At 32.0% G+C, this 18,639-nt stretch overlaps 1 protein-coding gene across 14 annotated transcripts in view; it reads right to left on the bottom strand.

Annotated features, from left to right (window-relative positions):
- LOC143052938 (tight junction protein 1-like) overlaps positions 1-18,639 on the bottom strand; it is a 107,397-nt gene that overhangs the window by 12,750 nt on the left and 76,008 nt on the right. For 11 of the 14 annotated variants that reach the window (XM_076226104.1, XM_076226107.1, XM_076226105.1 and 8 more), the window contains 10 exons: positions 16,464-16,674; positions 15,362-15,459; positions 14,162-14,395; positions 12,102-12,150; positions 10,993-11,130; positions 10,440-10,558; positions 9,982-10,202; positions 9,249-9,443; positions 7,636-7,965; positions 2,949-3,101 (listed from right to left, as the gene is read on the bottom strand). In XM_076226104.1, coding sequence (XP_076082219.1) covers positions 2,949-3,101; positions 7,636-7,965; positions 9,249-9,443; positions 9,982-10,202; positions 10,440-10,558; positions 10,993-11,130; positions 12,102-12,150; positions 14,162-14,395; positions 15,362-15,459; positions 16,464-16,674 — 1,748 coding nt within the window. Of the gene's footprint in view, positions 1-38; positions 91-2,948; positions 3,102-7,635; positions 7,966-9,248; positions 9,444-9,981; positions 10,203-10,439; positions 10,559-10,992; positions 11,131-12,101; positions 12,151-14,161; positions 14,396-15,361; positions 15,460-16,463; positions 16,675-18,639 lie in introns of those variants that run through there. The other 3 variants (XM_076226108.1, XM_076226118.1, XM_076226117.1) reach the window with 2 other exon arrangements.

Below are 18,639 nucleotides of genomic sequence, written 5' to 3'. Positions count from 1 at the left end.
CTCTTGAGATTCTCCCCTATAAAGCAAAATTTATATACTCTTAAGATGCTCCCTCATAAAGTAACATTTATGTACTCTTGAGATCCTCCCCTATAACATGTATTAAGTAACTATTTATATACTCTTGAAATGCTTCCCTACAAAGTTACATTTTAATACTCATATTTTAAAACCATATATCCCCAAGTGGGAGTGCTCCGTAATATAACGGAGGAATCTACCTGAACAGAACAGAACTCATGAGATGCTCCCTCATAAAGACATTTGTATACTCTTGAGATGCTACCCTATAAAGTAATTGTCACATGTATGTGCTCTTGATATCTCCCCCATAAAGTAACATTTATATACTCTTGAGATGCTTCCCTATACAGTAATTGGTATATACTCTTGAGATGCTCCCCTATAAAGTAATTGCTATATACTCTTGAGGTGCTCCCGTATAAAGTTGAAAGTATATACTCCTAATATGCTCCACTATAAAGAAATTGGTATATACCCATGATACCCTTGAGATGCTCCCCTATAAAGTAAATGAAATATACTCTTGAGATGCTCCCTTTTAAAGTTGAATGTATATACTCTTGAGAGTCTCCCCTATAAAGTAACATGTATATACTCTTGAGAGTCTCCCCTATAAAGTAACATGTATATATTCATTGAGATCCTCCCCAATAAAGTATCATTTCACTCCTTTTGAGATGCTTCCCTTTGAGTTAGTTGTATACATGCTCTGAGAATACCAATTTTGACTTATTAAACCAGATATGCTCTGATCCAGATTGCCTGCGACTATAAAATAAATACCACAGAGACTCAAGTTCAGATATAAACATCAGCATCAGTAAATAAGGGCAAGCATTTATTATTCCAAATGTTGAACAGACACAATTTTGTGTTTCTTTGTTACATATGTTTAACACACTATTGTTTGTATAACCCATTTTTTTTTACTTTTAATCTATGTCTGTTAACTTTGTTCTGTTCACACATCATTGTCAATATTATGGAATTTTATGTGACTGTAACACAAGTGACAGGTTTAGTTTGCTATAAAACCCGGTTTTATTCATCATTTTCTACATCAGAAAATACCAGTCCCCAGTCAAGAATATGACAGTTATTATCCATTCGTTTGATGTGTTTAAGCTTTTGATTTTGCCGTTTGAAAAAGAACTTTTCGTTTTGAATTTTTCTCAGACTTTTGTTATTTTTGTGGTTTTACTTGTCGGATGAGTTTCACTGACAATGTACACAGACAGACAGACCAGGGTGATTCCTATATACCCCAAATCTTTGTTTAGTGTGTAAATTGATTTAGTCATTTGCGACAAAAAAATGTGATTTTAATTTTTGAGATATTGAAAAAAATCATGTTTAAATCATATAAAGAATTTCAAAATGCGAGTTGAAATTATTGCGATGATAACCCTGTTGGATTTTTTCGCAATAATAAATAACAATAATAAAAACATCGCAACAATTTCTGAATTTACGTTAGATTGTAAGTGATTTTACTGTTATGTTTGTTGATATTTACTATAATATTCTATCAGTCTGATTACTGTACTGTTAAAATACAAAGGTTATGCCTATCTTTTACCTACACCCAGCATCATGCAGTCATGCAGCAAATTTATAACTTCTCATTTACCAAATTTCCACTGCCAATCTGTCATGCAGAACAATTTCTTTTCTTTTTTTTTAATATGCTATAACTGTAATGCATTCTTTCTAGTGTGCATGCACATTCTATGTGTGGTATGTACAATAAATGTGAAAAACCATGTGATACCAGCCAAACCCATGTGACACCAACCAAAACCATGTGACACCAGCCCAAATTCCAAAGAATCTAATAAACTGAGACCAGTTCTTGTTGGGAGAATTTGTCACAGCCAAAAAATGTATCTAAACACTGTTTGTATATCATGTTAGTAGAAATGCAACACGATGGGGAATAGATTATATCATTCTGTTTACAAAGAGAATAAAGGATTGGTTTCTATTGTTTTGAAAATGTATCAATCATTCATGTTTGTTTTGAGACACTTGTTATTGAAGATCGTCTTGGTATGTTGCTCTCTATATATCTTTTGGTTTAGTCACAGGGTTTCTTAATATTCAGTGTCTGTTAAATCCATAAATCTTTTCTGGGACTATAATACTGAACGGTGAAAAAGTTTGTAAGACAGACAAACGTCTTTGGTTATCTGTTGTGGCATCATTATAATGATGAAGGTTTATTTTAATGGTTTCAGAACAAAATTACCATTTTCTATTAAAATTGAAAATTTACCATTTTCTATTAAAATTGAAAATAAAAATTTATCTAATTAGATTCCATTTTTGGATTTTTTTCAAGACATTTTTAGATTAAGATAACTCTTGCATTCAGACCAGATTGACACAGAAAGTGTTGCATTTCTTCGAACTTTTAGTATACATGTAATTTTGTTAATACTGTGCATTCATCATCATTCACAGGATATTAATTTTCATGAATTATGTTACTGAAAGGTGACCAATGAATTAAATTTTTCAGAAACTGAAAACAAATTTTCTGTAGACTTGTAGAACTGGAAAAACACATACTGAAAATTCAGAAATTATGGCGATTTTTTTATTATTGCGAAAAATGCAACCCGGTTATACATGTATATAAAATCACCATAATTTAAACTCACATTTTGAAATTTTTTATATGGATTTAATCGAATTTTTCTCAATATCGCCAAAAATTAAAATTGCATTTTAGACTAAAATGATAACATCCCAATAAAAAATGCATGCAGTAATTTCTGAATTTACAGTAATCAAATATCCCCAAAAATGCATTTTTTCTTCAATCCACGAAAAAATGGTACTCATGAAAATGAACAAATCCACAGTATGAATAAATTATTCAGCAAATGACAAATTCTCCGTGATCGAAGTCTCATCTTTACCGTATGTTCTCCTGAGATTTAGAACGACCTCCATAAAATCCAGGCGTAACTAACTTAGCGTAGGATGAAAATTTTCTGGTTTGTCTTTCTGGGGCACCATTCCAGCTTTTACGATATTCAGCTCGTTTAAGTGAATTTAATTCATCGTCAGTTCTGAAATTTTACACTGAAGGATATAACTAATCTATTGACTGATAGTCAATAAACTCATCATAGATAACAGGATTGAAATTTTATGTTTGTGCCAGTCGAGCGTTTCTTCCACAAAAAATCAGTGATATAGATATAAGAAGATGCTGTAGGAGTGCCAATGAGACAACTCTCTATCCATGTCACAATTTGTAAAAAGTAAACCATTATAGGTTAAAGTACAGCCTTCAAAACAGAGTCTTGGCACACACCGAATAGCAAAAATATAAATGGCCAGAAAATAACCAGTGTAAAAGCATTTAAACAAAAATTGATTTTACTGAATTAAGATGACCCAACATCACAGAATTGACTCAATTGAGATGGCCTTCACCCCAGAATTCACTTAATTTAGATGAGCATGTTTGACTTAACACATTGAATGAGGTATTCGACAACAAATCACTTGACATACTCAGATATAAACCAGGTATCTCCCTGATATAATAATGAACACCATGTATTCTGGAAAGCCTTGATACCTAGTTATGAGAAATGTGAAGTACAAGTATACATATAATATTGTTTTCTTTATGTTGAAAACAAACACTATACAAATCCAGGGAACCCCAACATGGGAGAACATACAAATGTGTCCTTCATATAAAAATCAAGATGGAAAATCTAAACTGACAAGTTACTGGACATAGTCTTGACACAAAGGTACACAGTATACCACAAGTCACTTGTACACAGAGTTTGAGACTGATATTACCATTAATCAGCACCACAAGTCACTTTTACACAGAGTTTGAGACTGATATTACCATTAATCAGCACCACAAGTCACTTCTACACAGAGTTTGAGACTGATATTACCATTAATCAGCACCACAAGTCACTTCTACACAGAGTTTGAGACTGATATTACCATTAATCAGCACCAAACTCCTTAATGTACCAAAACAGGAGACAAGTATTGCATAACGGAGCACTTCAGCATCCAGTTGGGTTAAAATAAGACTGGGCACTTCAGCATATGGTTGGGTTAAAATAAGACTGGGCATATCAGCATACAGTTGGGTTATATTCAGACTTGGCACTGAAGGATGCAGTAGGGTTAAAGTAAGACAGGGCACTGCAGGATACAGTTTTGTTAAATTTAGACAGGGGGCATTTTAACATGCAGTTGGGTAACCATTTGATAAATAATGAAATAGATACTACACAATTTGGCCACATCCAGAAATGGGTTGCTCTTAATTAACATTAAACATCAATTAAATTTTAAGTGTTAATTAAATCTGTTGATTTTTTTAATTATTTAAATAACACTTAAAATTTAAACAACATTAGATGCTAATTAACATTAGTGCTTCCTGGTCCTAAATATGTTACAGTGGCAGATCCAGAACTTTTCCTAAGGGGGAGCCTGCTTCAGTCATGCTTCAGTCATTCCCTATATAATCAACCAAATTTTTCCTACAAAAGGGGGGCCCTGTCCCCCCTTGGATCTGCCTATGTGTTAATCTGTGTAACTTTCCAGCAGTCATGATGGATTAAAAGGACAGAGTAGTTTGGTAAATTTTATTTAAGTTTAGTTATTTCTATGTTTATAAGTCAGTATGTACACATAGTTAACAGCAGATAGTTGTACACAATAAAATTCATTCAATCTATATATAAAAAAAAACTTGTGTATCAAGACTACTTGAAAATCTTATAATATATAAATTTTCAAAAAAAATTAAGAAAAAAGCAAACCAGCAGTTTTATAAAAAAATATTGTCAAAAAGGACAAAAAAAAATTATCTATTTCTAAATGTAAAAATACAATTGAGTTTGTCAAAATAGACAAAAATATTCTTGATCTTTTTTCATATAAAAATAAGTATTTCATTAATAAATGGAGGTGTTCTCCAAATGTAAACAACCATTCTAAATGATAATAAATATGACCAATTGTGAAATAAATGTATGTGTCTTAACTGGCCAAATTTACTCTGTATATGTAATTCCTGATATGTAAAATATGTATCAAAATTTAATATGATATGGAAATTATAAAATGTCTAACATAAATATTTTCTCAAATTTAATAAATTTGTATAATAAGTTCCTTCGTTACAGGCCTATAATTAATTCTCCAAATTAATTGTAAAATAATTTCTCCCTTTACAAGCTTGTAATTAATTCTCCAATTAAATTTGTAAAATAATTTACAAACCTATATTCATTCTCTAATTAAATATTTAAATAATTTCTCCCTTGACAGGCCTATATTCATTTTCCAAATAAATCTGTAAAAATAATAGTTCCCTTTACAGGTCTATAATAAATTCTCCAAATAATGAAATAAAAAAAATCTTAACTTCTTTAAAATCTACATAATATTGTACAAAGTTAATATTATCCAAAATGAATTGATATGTTAATAGTATTGAAGATGTGTTCCGATTCATGTTAACAGAACACTACAAAAATGTGAAATACACAAGAAAATATTAACACTGTATAAATACACATATCGACTTTCTTTCTTACAGTAGAATTTATCCCTTACTTTCAATTTGGGTACAAATAAAGGGACAATAGACCTTATCAACCATTTCTTGATGGCACAGTTTTCTTGTAAAACTTCTAAATAAGTTAAGTTCTAAATATGGGAAATGTTGAAATTTTGCACAAAAGTTATCTTATTTTTACTTTTTTTCATGCACTGAAATCTAAAATAACGAAAACATTCACTGTCGTATTTACTGTCAGATGTAAAGAGAATGGGACAATTTTTTTATTGAAATATTTGAGGAGAAAAGCATGGCCTTCGTTTGCTGTGGTTTTGATCATGACTGCTGGATGGAGTTACATACTTAACAAATGGAAGAGTCCAAATTAGGCATCGACAATCTATAAATAGATCTATGTTCTGTTGCTTAGTAACCTATGTTCTGTTGCTTAGTAAACAAGTTCTGTTGCTAAGTAACATATATGTTAAAGTTTCATACACAAACACCATTCCTATCTTATGTCAGAATATTATTTTTTTTAGTGTTTAGAATCTTTTCCACTTTTCATTTCTAATGCACCAAACTTAGTCAAAGTAGAAAAATGGACTACACCCATCTTTGTGACAGATATCGAAGAAACAAGCAAAACTAATAATATGAAGAAAGATCAATAATATCATAACAAAATACCCAAACTAAGTTGAAAAAAAAATTACAAGGAAACTAAAGACAATCCAATCACAATAAGAACCTGGTGTGAGCCCAGATGCTCCGGAAGGGTAAGAATATCCTGCTCCACATGTGGCACCCTTCCTGTTGCTCATGATTAATATCAATTCAGCAGTTAATCTTAAGTTCTTATTACTTGCAATATTTTGAAAGTTGTTAAATTAAAAAATAAAATTTGAAGAGTTGTAAAGTCCTAAAAATTGAATGTTTTCCTCATCAATCCTATAATAAATTCTGAAATCCTACATTCTTACATTATTTTCCAGAACAGCTATAACTTACAAAGTGTTATATTGGTTGATTATCAATATCAGTTACAAGGGGGAGGCAAGTCAATATACAGGGGAGGTAATTTATATTCTTCACATTCTAGGGGAGATAACTTTTATAAAGGGAGGTTACTTGTGCACTGACTCCAGTATTATAACAAGCATGCAGCTATCATGAGATGAGAGGGCCATGCTATACATGGGAGAAACTTCATCACTGTCTAGGGGAGCTAACTCTTATAAAGGGAGGTGACTTGTGCACTGACTCCAGTATTATAACAAGCATGCAGCGGTCATGAGATGAGAGGGCCATGCTATTCTAATCTACTGCAAGAAACAAAAGGTAGATACATTGTATTGATAGAATGTTAGTACAGCCAACAACCAAAAAAAGACACATAAAACAGCAATGTACCATATAAGTGTACAAACAGTATTGATTATGGTGATGTAAACCATATGAAATATGTGATGCATAAAATGTTTATACATGTTATATTTTGTTATTTTTAAAAATACTTTTCAGAGATCATGTAAATATTTCAAATTGTTCTAAATCAAATTTTGGTTTGAATTTCCCATTATGTTTATCATTACATATTAAGATGTCTAACAAAAAGTTACTGTCAATTTATATGCTTGTCATTTTAAAGATATCTTAAGATAAAATGACAAGAGATCCATATTTCAAGATAAAAAACAATTAAAGGATATGAAAACCATTAAAAAAAAATATTGTGTAAAAATTGTATTACTTTCTATTATTTAAAAATACTGAAATAAGCTAATAAGATTGAAACTATTCTCAATTTAAATCTGTATTTGCTCTAGGCCAATAAGATTGAAGATATTTTCAATTTAAATCTGTATTTACCCTAGGATTAATGATGGAGAATATTAAAGTAAGAATTTCAAAAATAATTTAAAAATGTGTGATTTTAGTATGACAACCAAAAATCTGTGTTATTTCAGTCAAAATAATCAGTTAACTATCCTTGTAAGTACTGAGTGAAAGCAGCCATAAGTGTCAAAGTTCAAGGTCAAAATTCTCACCTTGGTCGATCTCCTGGACTAACATATCCAGGGTCACGTGAGTAATATTCCTGGTTGCCACGATGATCAGGCTGAACAGATTTCAGTTTTTCTAAATCTTTAGTGTCCATGTAAATTTGATTCTCAAAATATCTGCCAGAGTTACCTCCCCTATTGGGACTTCCTGTGAAAGGTTTAGCATAATGGCTTTGATGAGGTGGCGGTGCTGTTTGCTGTTGTCGTGGGTAACCAGATCTAGGTACGACATAATCATATGGATTTTCATCGTTATGGTAACGATCAGGTTTGTTTACTGTGGCGTATGCGCTACCATCATTATAGTTATAAGATCTGCAAAAGCAGTGAATAAAGCTTATTGGAAATAAAAAGCATAAATACAAATTAAGCTAAGCAAATACATGAATGTGATGCTAATACACTTTAATTTGTCTTCAAATTCATTTCCTTGAAATACGGCTTTTACCAAAGGAATAACTATATATTCACAGTATAATACACAAAATAAATTTCAGATATATAATATATATATATATATATATATATATATATATATATATATATATATATATATACTGGTAGATATCCCTGACATCACGGATCCATGACTAAATTAAACTTATTTTAAGCCTGGTTTGAATTTGGTAGTATTTAAAAATCCCTGTATAACAATGAAGTTACTGACCTTATTTTAAGTAATATAGAAGATTTCATTGAAATTGGTCGCTTTCTTTAGTACTATAGATATACTGTGGATATAATTTTGTTCATATGGTACCAACTTTCATGGTTTATCTCTAATTAAAATGTAAATCTATAAATTATATAATCATATTTGAAGTTTTTTACTCAGTGTTTAATTAAGATTTGAGTACATATATGTATACAGATATAAAATATTATATACAATATGAAAAAAAAGGTGATGTGATCTATAAATAACATTTGGGTGTGTATACGTCTGGTAGTAAATAAAACATCAAAATTTTGAAATAATGGAAATGCAATAAACAAATTTGATATTAAGCTATATACAAGCTGATCAAGGGAGATCACTGCAGAGGAAGATATTTTGATTTGACGCACTTATTTCAGAACCAATATGAGTAGAGGAGACATTATGAAGACAGAAACCAAATGACATAAAGTAATCCAGCAGACAGCTGAAGGTCAACATTCAAGGTAAAATCTGAAAAAAGCGGTCACAAATGTCCAAAATATCTATTGTAAAAAATGCTCAATTATTATGATGATTCAAACCAAAAGTTATTTAAATTCTGATCAAGAGGTACACTCTCTATACCACAAATGATTTCTCTCCTGTCATTGGTTCTTCAACAATAGACAAATGATATAAAAATTTCCATGCTTTATAATGTCCCTATATTGATTGATTGTTGGTGGCTTAATGCCAGTGGCAAATATTTCATGCCTGTTCAGGACAAAAACAAATGAACAAGAAACACAATAGGTAGGTCTTGTAAAAGAGCCTATCCATGATAAAGATCGGGGAAATTTGGATTGCCACTGGAAAATGAGGGTATTTTGGATAGGGACAGAAATAATGTCCCTATAATAGAAAAGACAAAAACTAACTTGTAAATATCCATCCCTACCTGTTTGTGTTTTCATAGTTCCTCATTTTGAGTTCGTCAGGTTCTATGCCTCGCTCTTTTAGATTATAAGTTTTGACGGGTACGGGTGGTGGAACCTTTTTCTGTGGTTGTTCGATGGATGATGGCGGATTCTGTGGTGAAGTTGGAAGACGAGATGTTGATAATGAACGAGGTTTTTGGTTGGGTTCATCTTTCCTGTAAATATAAAAGAATGATTTTGATTGGGTTCATCTTTCTTATAAATATAAAAGGAGGTTTTTGATTGGGTTCATCTGTCCTGTAATTTCCTATATTTATAAAAGAATGATTTTGATTGGGTTCATCTGTCCTGTAATTTCCTATATTTATAAAAGAATGAATTTGATTGGGTTCCTCTTTCTTGTATCTTTAAAAGGAGGTTTTTGATAGGCTTAATATACCTTGTAATTATAAAAGAATATTTTTGATTGGGTTCATCTTTCCTGTAAATATAAAAGGAAGTTTTTGATTAGGTTCATCTTTCTATTGGGATACCTATTCATAGTTTTGTCTCATGGGAATACATTTTCATGCTTTTGTCTCATGGCAATATAATTATCATTTTTATGGTTTTGTCTCATGGCAATATATTTTCATGCTTTTGTCTCATGAGATATAGATTTTCATGGTTTTGTCTCATGGGAAATAGATTGCTTTTACAGTACAATAATAGAACAAAATATTATACTACAGACTTAATTGCATTCTAGCTCACCTATATCGTGCTGTGAGATCAGACAGTTTTGATTTATCAACACTAGCTGTATTCACCGGGTGAGCCGTACTCCGTGTAAATCTGTACGGGTCATGTGATGTGTTACGAACATTTTTGGTCCCAAATTTTTCTCTGAGTTTTGAATCATCGTGTTTATTCGCTGGATGAGATGTATATCGTGTGTAGGAATCACCACTGAATGAGGCATTATCATGAAATGGCTGAAAAGAATAAACAAAATTATCATCAAACATTTTTCACAAAAAGGAAAGTGATGTGAATATAAATCTTTACCAATATGTTAAATGTATATCTTTAATTAAAGGAATGCATCACAAAGGTTATAAATGAAGAGAATAAATTGTCTTGATAACCTACCTTATTATGGAATGTTAGGATTAGAATTGTGGTATAATCGATGGGCAAGGTCACTATCTGTTGTCATGGTGATGACCTACCTTATTATCATTTGGAATGTGAGGATGAGAATTGTGGTATGATCGATGGGCAGGGTCACTATCTGTTCTCCGATGATCTGGTGCCGACTTTAAATCGTAAGCAGGATCAAACCATCGTTCTACAATAATAAGTTTAAAACCTTTTATTGATATTATCCATACAGTTCATTATAGCATGGATGAGATACTGTTCTCAAAACATTAATTAATCCTTCCACACACATGTACACATAGCATGGATGAGATACTGTTCTAAAAACATTAACTAATCTTTCCACACACATGTACACACATGTACACATACTTTAGGAAAACCACAAAATCCAATATTATCAAAAATTACAATATTTCCTCAATCTATGAAAATCCCTACCAAAGAAATTAAAAAGTTCACAGGAATAATACAAAAATAGCAGAAATTTCTGAATTTACAATAGTAAACAAAGGTCTTATACTTTTTACGGTTCACCGAGCACATTTAACCTCATAAATCTTTTAAAACAATCTACTATAGCTGGTGTTACATGATAAAAATATTTGTGTTTTAACCTACCGTCAGTAGGGAGAGAGGGCCGAAGTCGTTCATGCGGAGTAATTGTGGCATAAGCATCAATATGTGCTCGACTAGGGTGGCGTGGCGACATATTGTTTGCATAGTATGATGGGTAATATCTATCCTCTGATTGGTCAACTGAAAATAAAATGGTCAAGTTAGTTCACACAAAACTCACACTGGTTAGCTAAAGCCAGAAAACTCAAGTATATCTCTAATGAAAAAATAAATTGTTTTTTAAACATTCATAAACTACAAAGTTTAAGTCGTTTGATACATCTAGTTTATCTTAGGACTATTCCATTAAAATAAATAGGGAGGATAGCAAGGGAAGTTTCATGTTGGAAAATGGTTTTGGTGTTATTTATGGTTATGTATTCATTTTAGGCATGCAAATTTTTCCGTATAAAATAGAAAAACAAATTTTATCTCACTGAAATATAAACTAGTACTGTTACTCAAATAAAAACACAAAAAGTGATTCAGCTAAAATATAAACTTTGTTGTTGTTTCTTCATACCTGCCAAATTTTAATAATGCCCATGGGGGTTCTGCGTGCAAGATGGCTGTCATAGTCCTAAAAAACCTTCAAAGGGGCCTTCAAATACATTTCAATGTTGTTTTTTGGCTTCTTTCTACTTTTATAAGCCTAAAGTCATTGTAAAATTAATCGTTTTGTTTAAATTGTGGACAAAAATGCTCGTTCAAAATTGGGAGCCTCCATTGGGGAAATCCCCCGCAAATAGTGACAGTTGGCAGGTATGTTTCTTGAAATACAGTGGTTATTATACTAAGGTCATATCTCATTCAAGACTCCATTAATTATTACTTTTAAATTTAAGGAAATGATTTCCTATATAGAGCTCAACATCAAGAATTCTTTTCACAAATCTCCAGACTTACTACTCTTTTGATAAATTTATATAAGAAGCAAAGCTGAAAAAGTTTAACATAAATAGATTCATCACTCTACTATGATTCATATCAAGCATCCACACAAATTAACTACAAACAAAAAGATTCCTACAGCCACGTTAAAATAATGGACATGTTAAGTTTATATGTTGGTAAGGGTAAATAAACAACCAATCAAAATTGACATTACTTACGATCAACGTAACGTCTGTCATCATACATTCCTCCCCCAGGTGACGTCGGCTGTAAAATAAAAAGATACAAAATTTATAATGCAAATCATATGCGATAGGGTTTAATTTTGTTGCATTATGGGTGTAAATATATTACAGCTTTTACATTATTGCTAGCAAGACAAATCTTTGTTTGGCTTGCTTGCTTTGTGTGTATCAATGTTTGCTCAAGCATGGCAATTAAGATAGGCGGAGCTTCAGCTTGTATACATCATACTTAAATTTTATTGGACGTTACGTTTGAGGTTTAGGACACTTAATTTTAAAACATCACATGACAAATATTCTCACATGTTTCCTCACCTGTAAAAATACAATAATTGGTCAATGAAAGAAAAATATAAACTTAATATTGTTTTTTTTTTTTTATAAAATATCAATCTATTAGTTCAGTTGTTTCCGTGTCTGCCCTTTCATTTATGTAACTCAAGAAAAAATTCCAATAAATGGGTAACAATTGTATCGAAAAGAGAAAATCGAGTGCACCTTTTTTTATGTTAGGGTGTGTTTGAGATGAATATTTTGTCTTGAAAACGTACAAAGGAAGAGTATATGATACATCGTCTCGCTTCAGATTCTATCATTTTTATATAACAAAGCTACAGGTTGACTTTATAACATAAAAAAATCGCAATACTAAAAGATGAAAGTAGGGGTCAAGTGAAATACCTATCCAATGAATCACAAAATCAGAGTAGGTGTGTGTTCGAATAGCTATTTTACTAAAAGTATTTGACGACAATCTTTAAGTTGTCATGTGATGTTTTAAAATTTAGTGTCCTTAACCTCAAACATAACGTCCAATAAAATTTAGGTATGATGTATACAAGCTGAAACCCCGCCTATCCTAATTGCCATGCTTGAGCAAACATTGATACAAACAAAGCAAGCAAGCCAAACAAAGATTTGTCTTGCTAGCATTAATGTAAAAGCTGTAATGAATAAAGATGAATAAATGATTGATAGCTTGTTTGTGCTTTATGTCACTTTCAGCTGCCATATTTTGGCAAACAGTAGATCAAGAACTTTCAGCCTACAAGGCCCCTACTTGAGCCATCTCAGTTTTTATAAATCTTTACAGACAATTTCATTGAGTTGGTAGCTAAAGGTAATATCTTTGGTTAGCTTACTTGCTAGCTGAACCGTGAAGTCATTATTAAGTTAGGTAAACTACCCTCCTTTAAGAATAGACTATTTCGACAGATAACCAATCTATCTGTCTGCAGGACAAGGCTACTTCGAAAGGAGGGTAGTATACCTTACCTAATAATGACTGCATGGTTCAGCTAGCAAGCAATCTTACCAAAGATATTATCTTTAGCTACACACTCATTGAAATCTGCTGTAACATGGACATGGCAATATTTTACATTATAATTCAAGTAGTGCTAGTTTTGTAGATTGGGTGGGTAAAGGTCAGAAGGCACTTCTATTTAAATTTGATGGGTGATTATTTCAAATGGATGGCCTTAATAATTGTAGGCAATTCTAATGCAACTTTATGAATGGTAGGGCAAAATGAAGATTGCCCACACCACTTTTCAGAAGTTTTTTAACCCCCCAAATTTGTTTTTCCTCATCCAGGGTAATAAGAATGTCTTCATAAGTCTTATGAGAGAACTTATCAACTAATTGATTCTTAAAATGATATCAAGAAATAAATCCACAGCTCTGATTATTTGTCGATTTTTCATCACAAGGCTTTCTGGCTTTAATGTAGGGCCGAAAAATGTAATGATTAATGAATTTTTTAGTATATGGGTATAAATGAAAACTTTGGACAAATTGTTCACTTAACTTCATTTAGGCTGCTATGAAGCATTTGTCCAAGCTGACTATGCGGTATAGACTTTGCTCATTGTTGAAGGCCATACAGTGACCTATAGCTGTAAATTTCTGTCATTTGGTCTCTCGTGGAGAGTTGTCTCATTGACAATCATTCCACATCTTTTTTTTATATGTATCTTCCCAAATTTGTTTTCTTCATCCTTAACAATTGGTATAATATTAATTGTACTTACACTCGATGGTTTACGATAACTTGGCGGAGCCGGATAAGGAGGGATACCAGGGATCTTCTCCATAGTGTTAACACTGGGATCAGATGAAGACCTCACTAATCTTGGTCGATGTTTGGGCGAAAACTCAAACTCATCCCTATGACGAGTCAAGTCTTGTTCACTTTCACGGGGTCCAGCAAAACTGAGTCGGCTGTTCATGGGGAACAAGTAATCATCGTGGACATTGTCTTCAGGCTGAAAAAGTCAAAGAATTACATTAAAAACAAATGGAATTTTTATAAATTACAATATTTTTATTGACTAATGATGACCACACAGTTTCTTGTTTAGATGAGTCCTGACATGATACATTAGTCATCTTCCTTTATATCTAAACACAAAATGTTACTTCTATCAGGTTATTTAGGATAAAAGCATTCATTGTCAATCAAAGATAAATATTGTCATGTGGAAAATTTTCATTAAGAGTTTGTTTTCACTAATTTTTGTATCAGGGGATAAAGTGAAAATATGCTGTCGCTTATATTTTAAGATGGTTAAAAGAGTTCAGTACAAGCAACACAAAAAATAACCTTGCTAAAAAGAATTCGCCTTTGAAAGTGTGAAAATAATCCTATTTTTTATAATACGTGTTATTCCTACGTTTGTTTGTTAGCCTACATTAGTGGAGGTAGTCACAGTATCTGGAGAGAGCACTTATAACCTGAGGCAGCAAACTTTTAATTATACAGTGAAACCTGCCTAAACAAGAATGTGTCCCCAGTACATGAATGCCCCACTCGCACTATCATTTTCTATGTTCAGTGGACCGTGAAATTGGGGTAAACCCTCTAATTTGGCATTAAAATTAAAAAGATCATATCATAGGGAACATGTATACTAAGTTTGAAGTCGATTGGACTTCAACTTCATCAAAAACTACCTTGACCAAAAACTTTAACCTGAAGCGGGACAGACGGACGGACGGACGAACGAACGGACGCACAGACCAGAAAACATAATGCCCCTCTACTATCGTAGGTGGGGCATAACAAAAAACCTGTCTAAACCAAACATGTTCATAAGCACCGTCATATCAAATTATGTACGTTGTGAACCCGATAAAACTGAACAACGGCCAAAACCGAAAAAAATCCTAAGTCACGAAGAGGTTTGGTTCAAAGAGGTTTCACTGTATAAATATAATGGGAAATAACTCACTTGTCCCTCTGACATCCAGATCTGTTGTTTTTGCTGCACCTCGATAACTTCCAATACCCTTCTAAACCAAATATCTGTGTTATTCTGTACAACTGCACCTGTTTATATTTAATGAAAATAATTATTAATTAAATTAAAGTTTTATAAACCATGTTCAAAGTTACAATTTTTATATGATACATTTTGGTTTTTTTGGGGTTTTTTTAGGACTAAATGAAAAAATTTCTATCACTATAATAATACATAGAAATCTGATCAACAGAAACTGTTGATTTAATATTATTTGTGGAGTATCAATATTTGTAGATTTTATTGGTACAGGTAAGTAACAAATATTTGTTGTCAACAAAATTTCTTCTAAACATTTCAACTGAATTAATCAAGACCAAAAAATAAAGTATTGATGATATATAATATGATTTTTCCTCAATCTATAAAAATTAAATATAAACATATCCTCAAAAGTTAGTAGTCAGTTGTCAGTTTCAGAATCAGGAGCCTCTTTCTGATATCTTATAGAGCTAATTGATTAATTGATATATAATGTCTATGTTGTGATGTTACACTATTCTTTCAGGTAAGGGTGAAGGTTGGTACTTATTCAAATGTTTAAACCTGCTGCATTTGTTTGTACATATCCTAAGTCAGGAATCTGATGTTCAATAGTTGTCGTTTTTTTTAATGTTGCTCATAATTGTTTCTTGTTTCTCATTTTTTTTTATATAGATTAGACCATTGGTTTACCCGTTTGAATGGTTTTACACTAATCATATTTGATGCCCTTTGTAGCTTGCTGTTTGGTGTGAGCCAAGGCTCCATGTTGAAGACAATACTTTGACTTATAATGGTTTTTCTTTTACAAATTGTGACTTGGATGGAGAGTTGTCATATTGGCACTCATACCCATCTTTTTATATCTATATAATCACAGATAACATTTCAAGGAAGATTTAAACTATTTCATTTTTACAAATGTTAATTCTTTCAAATACAAAATAACAGATCAATTATTGAAATCAACCTAGCTGTATAAATAATATTAAAATCAGCAATTGATGGTGACAAATTTTTAAACACAGTACTGTTATTCCTTATAACCTACCAGTAAAGAGGTGACTGTACATTTTCTCTAACTTTAAACTTTGCTCATAAAGTTTCTTTGGGTTTTTACTTGAACCTTTAGCCAGACGAGACCGAGATTCTTTGACGACGTTTTTACTCTCAGCTTTCAGGAAGATGACGATTGGATAATACTGTGCATAATTTAGTTTGTCAACGTTGTTAGGAGTCACGTCTAACAGGCAATGTTTTCTCTGGAAAATAAAAACAAAACGAATGATAATTAATTCTTTAATTTGTCACAATAGATAGGGGTGACATCTTATGAACTACATGTGTTTTCTCTAAAAATAAAACTTTTTAAAAAGTCTTTTGTTTGTCAGCATTTTTCGTGTCATTTCTAATAATAAATAAAAAAAAGATAAGGAAAAAGAAAACATATTGTCACTGATGGAATTGTTTAGTGATGGGATTTTTTCCCATCAGAGATTTGTACAAAAATCTATTTTTAGTACAGGCTATGATGGATGATTTCCAGAATACATCCAGAACAGTATATGAATGCACAGATTCTTGATCAATGAAATGTTTATTAATATGTAAATACATATAAGGCCACACCAATTTAATTCCTTGTCCGCCCGCAGCTATTTTTTTCAAAACAGATTTTTTTTTTTTTATAGTCCTGTTTCCCGCAACCGTAAATGTAATCATGTCCATTTCCCGCACCGTTTTTGTTGTTGTAAATATTATCAAAAGATATCAACATTTGTTTTTTAAATCACAGTCTAACCTGTATATAACGATTTAAAACCTATCAGCACCCCACCACACTGTGTAAATATCTGTGAGAATATTTGTTTCAGAATGAAACCAATTTATCCCAGGGAGTGCTTCGATACAAATTATATAACAATGGAAATACCTGTACAGAACAAAACATTGGTTTCTCTCCCCCTCACTTATATTCATTTCCTATCAAAAATGTTCGTTGTTAGAATAAAGTACTAAGAACTTCTGAAAGATTTGCCTTCAATTGCAATTATATTGTATGCTGGCAAAACAAAACTATCCATACCCGCTGCAGGTTTGTGCACCTGTCTTGATTGATCCAGGGGCCTGTCGTTCATCAGTTATCGATTGTTGATGTGGTTAATTGGTATTTTCCCGTTTGGATTTATAAATTAGATTGTTGGTTTTCCTGTTTGAATTGTGTACACTAATGTTGGTCTGGATCAAAGCCCTGTGTAAAAGGCCGTACTTTGACCTTGGGAACAAACTTTTTACTGTTGTAGAAAGAAAATAGAAATACCAAGGATTTGTATAGTGCTAATATACAAAACCTGTGAAAACTTAGATTTTTTACTCAAAAAGAGGAGAAATACATCATATTTTAAACAACTTTTCTAAAAGAGGGGTCCACTTACTGTAAACCAACTTATTTTCGCGGATACTTTATTTCGCGTTTATACCCAGCTAGTAAACTTTGGGCGATTTAATTTCGCGATTTTCTTATTAACTTAATGTAGTTTGATAGGGAAAGATCCAAGTTATTCCTTTAAGCAACGATTTAATTTCGCGTTATTTTTCTTCTCGCGAGAGTCGCGAAAATAAGTCCCTCGCGAAAGGACAAGGTACGATAAGTATCAGAGAACGGCCCCCTAATTTCGTTCAAATTAAAAGTGACCTGCCATTAATTATAATACATTATTTTTAAAGTTTAAAACCTATATTTTTGTAAACATCAATAGATTTTTCAACTTCCGCTGATATTATTCATGCTCTGTTGCTGTAAAGACCTCAAGATTCGCGAAAAGGCCAGAAAAATGGCAGTTTCTAAACCTTTTTCTGCATTTTAAACTATGAGCGTACCTACGACCCACGATCATATTTATACCAGACATTCCTTGAACATAAATGTTGATGCAGTTCAAATATTTTAGTGGGTCGTAAGTACGCTCATAGTTAAAAATTCAAAAAAGTGACAAAAATCGTCGGTAGTTCAATGAATCATCGAAATTTTTAACCGAATTGCGGACCGGAGATGATTTCCGGTATTTACTGGATCCGACGGAAATGTATTCATGGTACGCTATAATAATGGCTAGTTTCTTCAGGACGAAAAATAAACATATTTGAGACAGGAAAACAGGATATTCCTGTATAATTCATTATTCTTGAATTTAAAGTGACATTTTAGCAGACCGTCGAAATTTGAC

Source organism: Mytilus galloprovincialis, chromosome 11 (genome assembly GCF_965363235.1).
Source record: "Mytilus galloprovincialis chromosome 11, xbMytGall1.hap1.1, whole genome shotgun sequence".
NCBI lineage: Eukaryota > Metazoa > Mollusca > Bivalvia > Mytilida > Mytilidae > Mytilus > Mytilus galloprovincialis.
The sequence above is the reverse complement of the archived record's forward strand: the minus strand, read 5'-3'. Positions and strand labels throughout refer to the sequence as shown.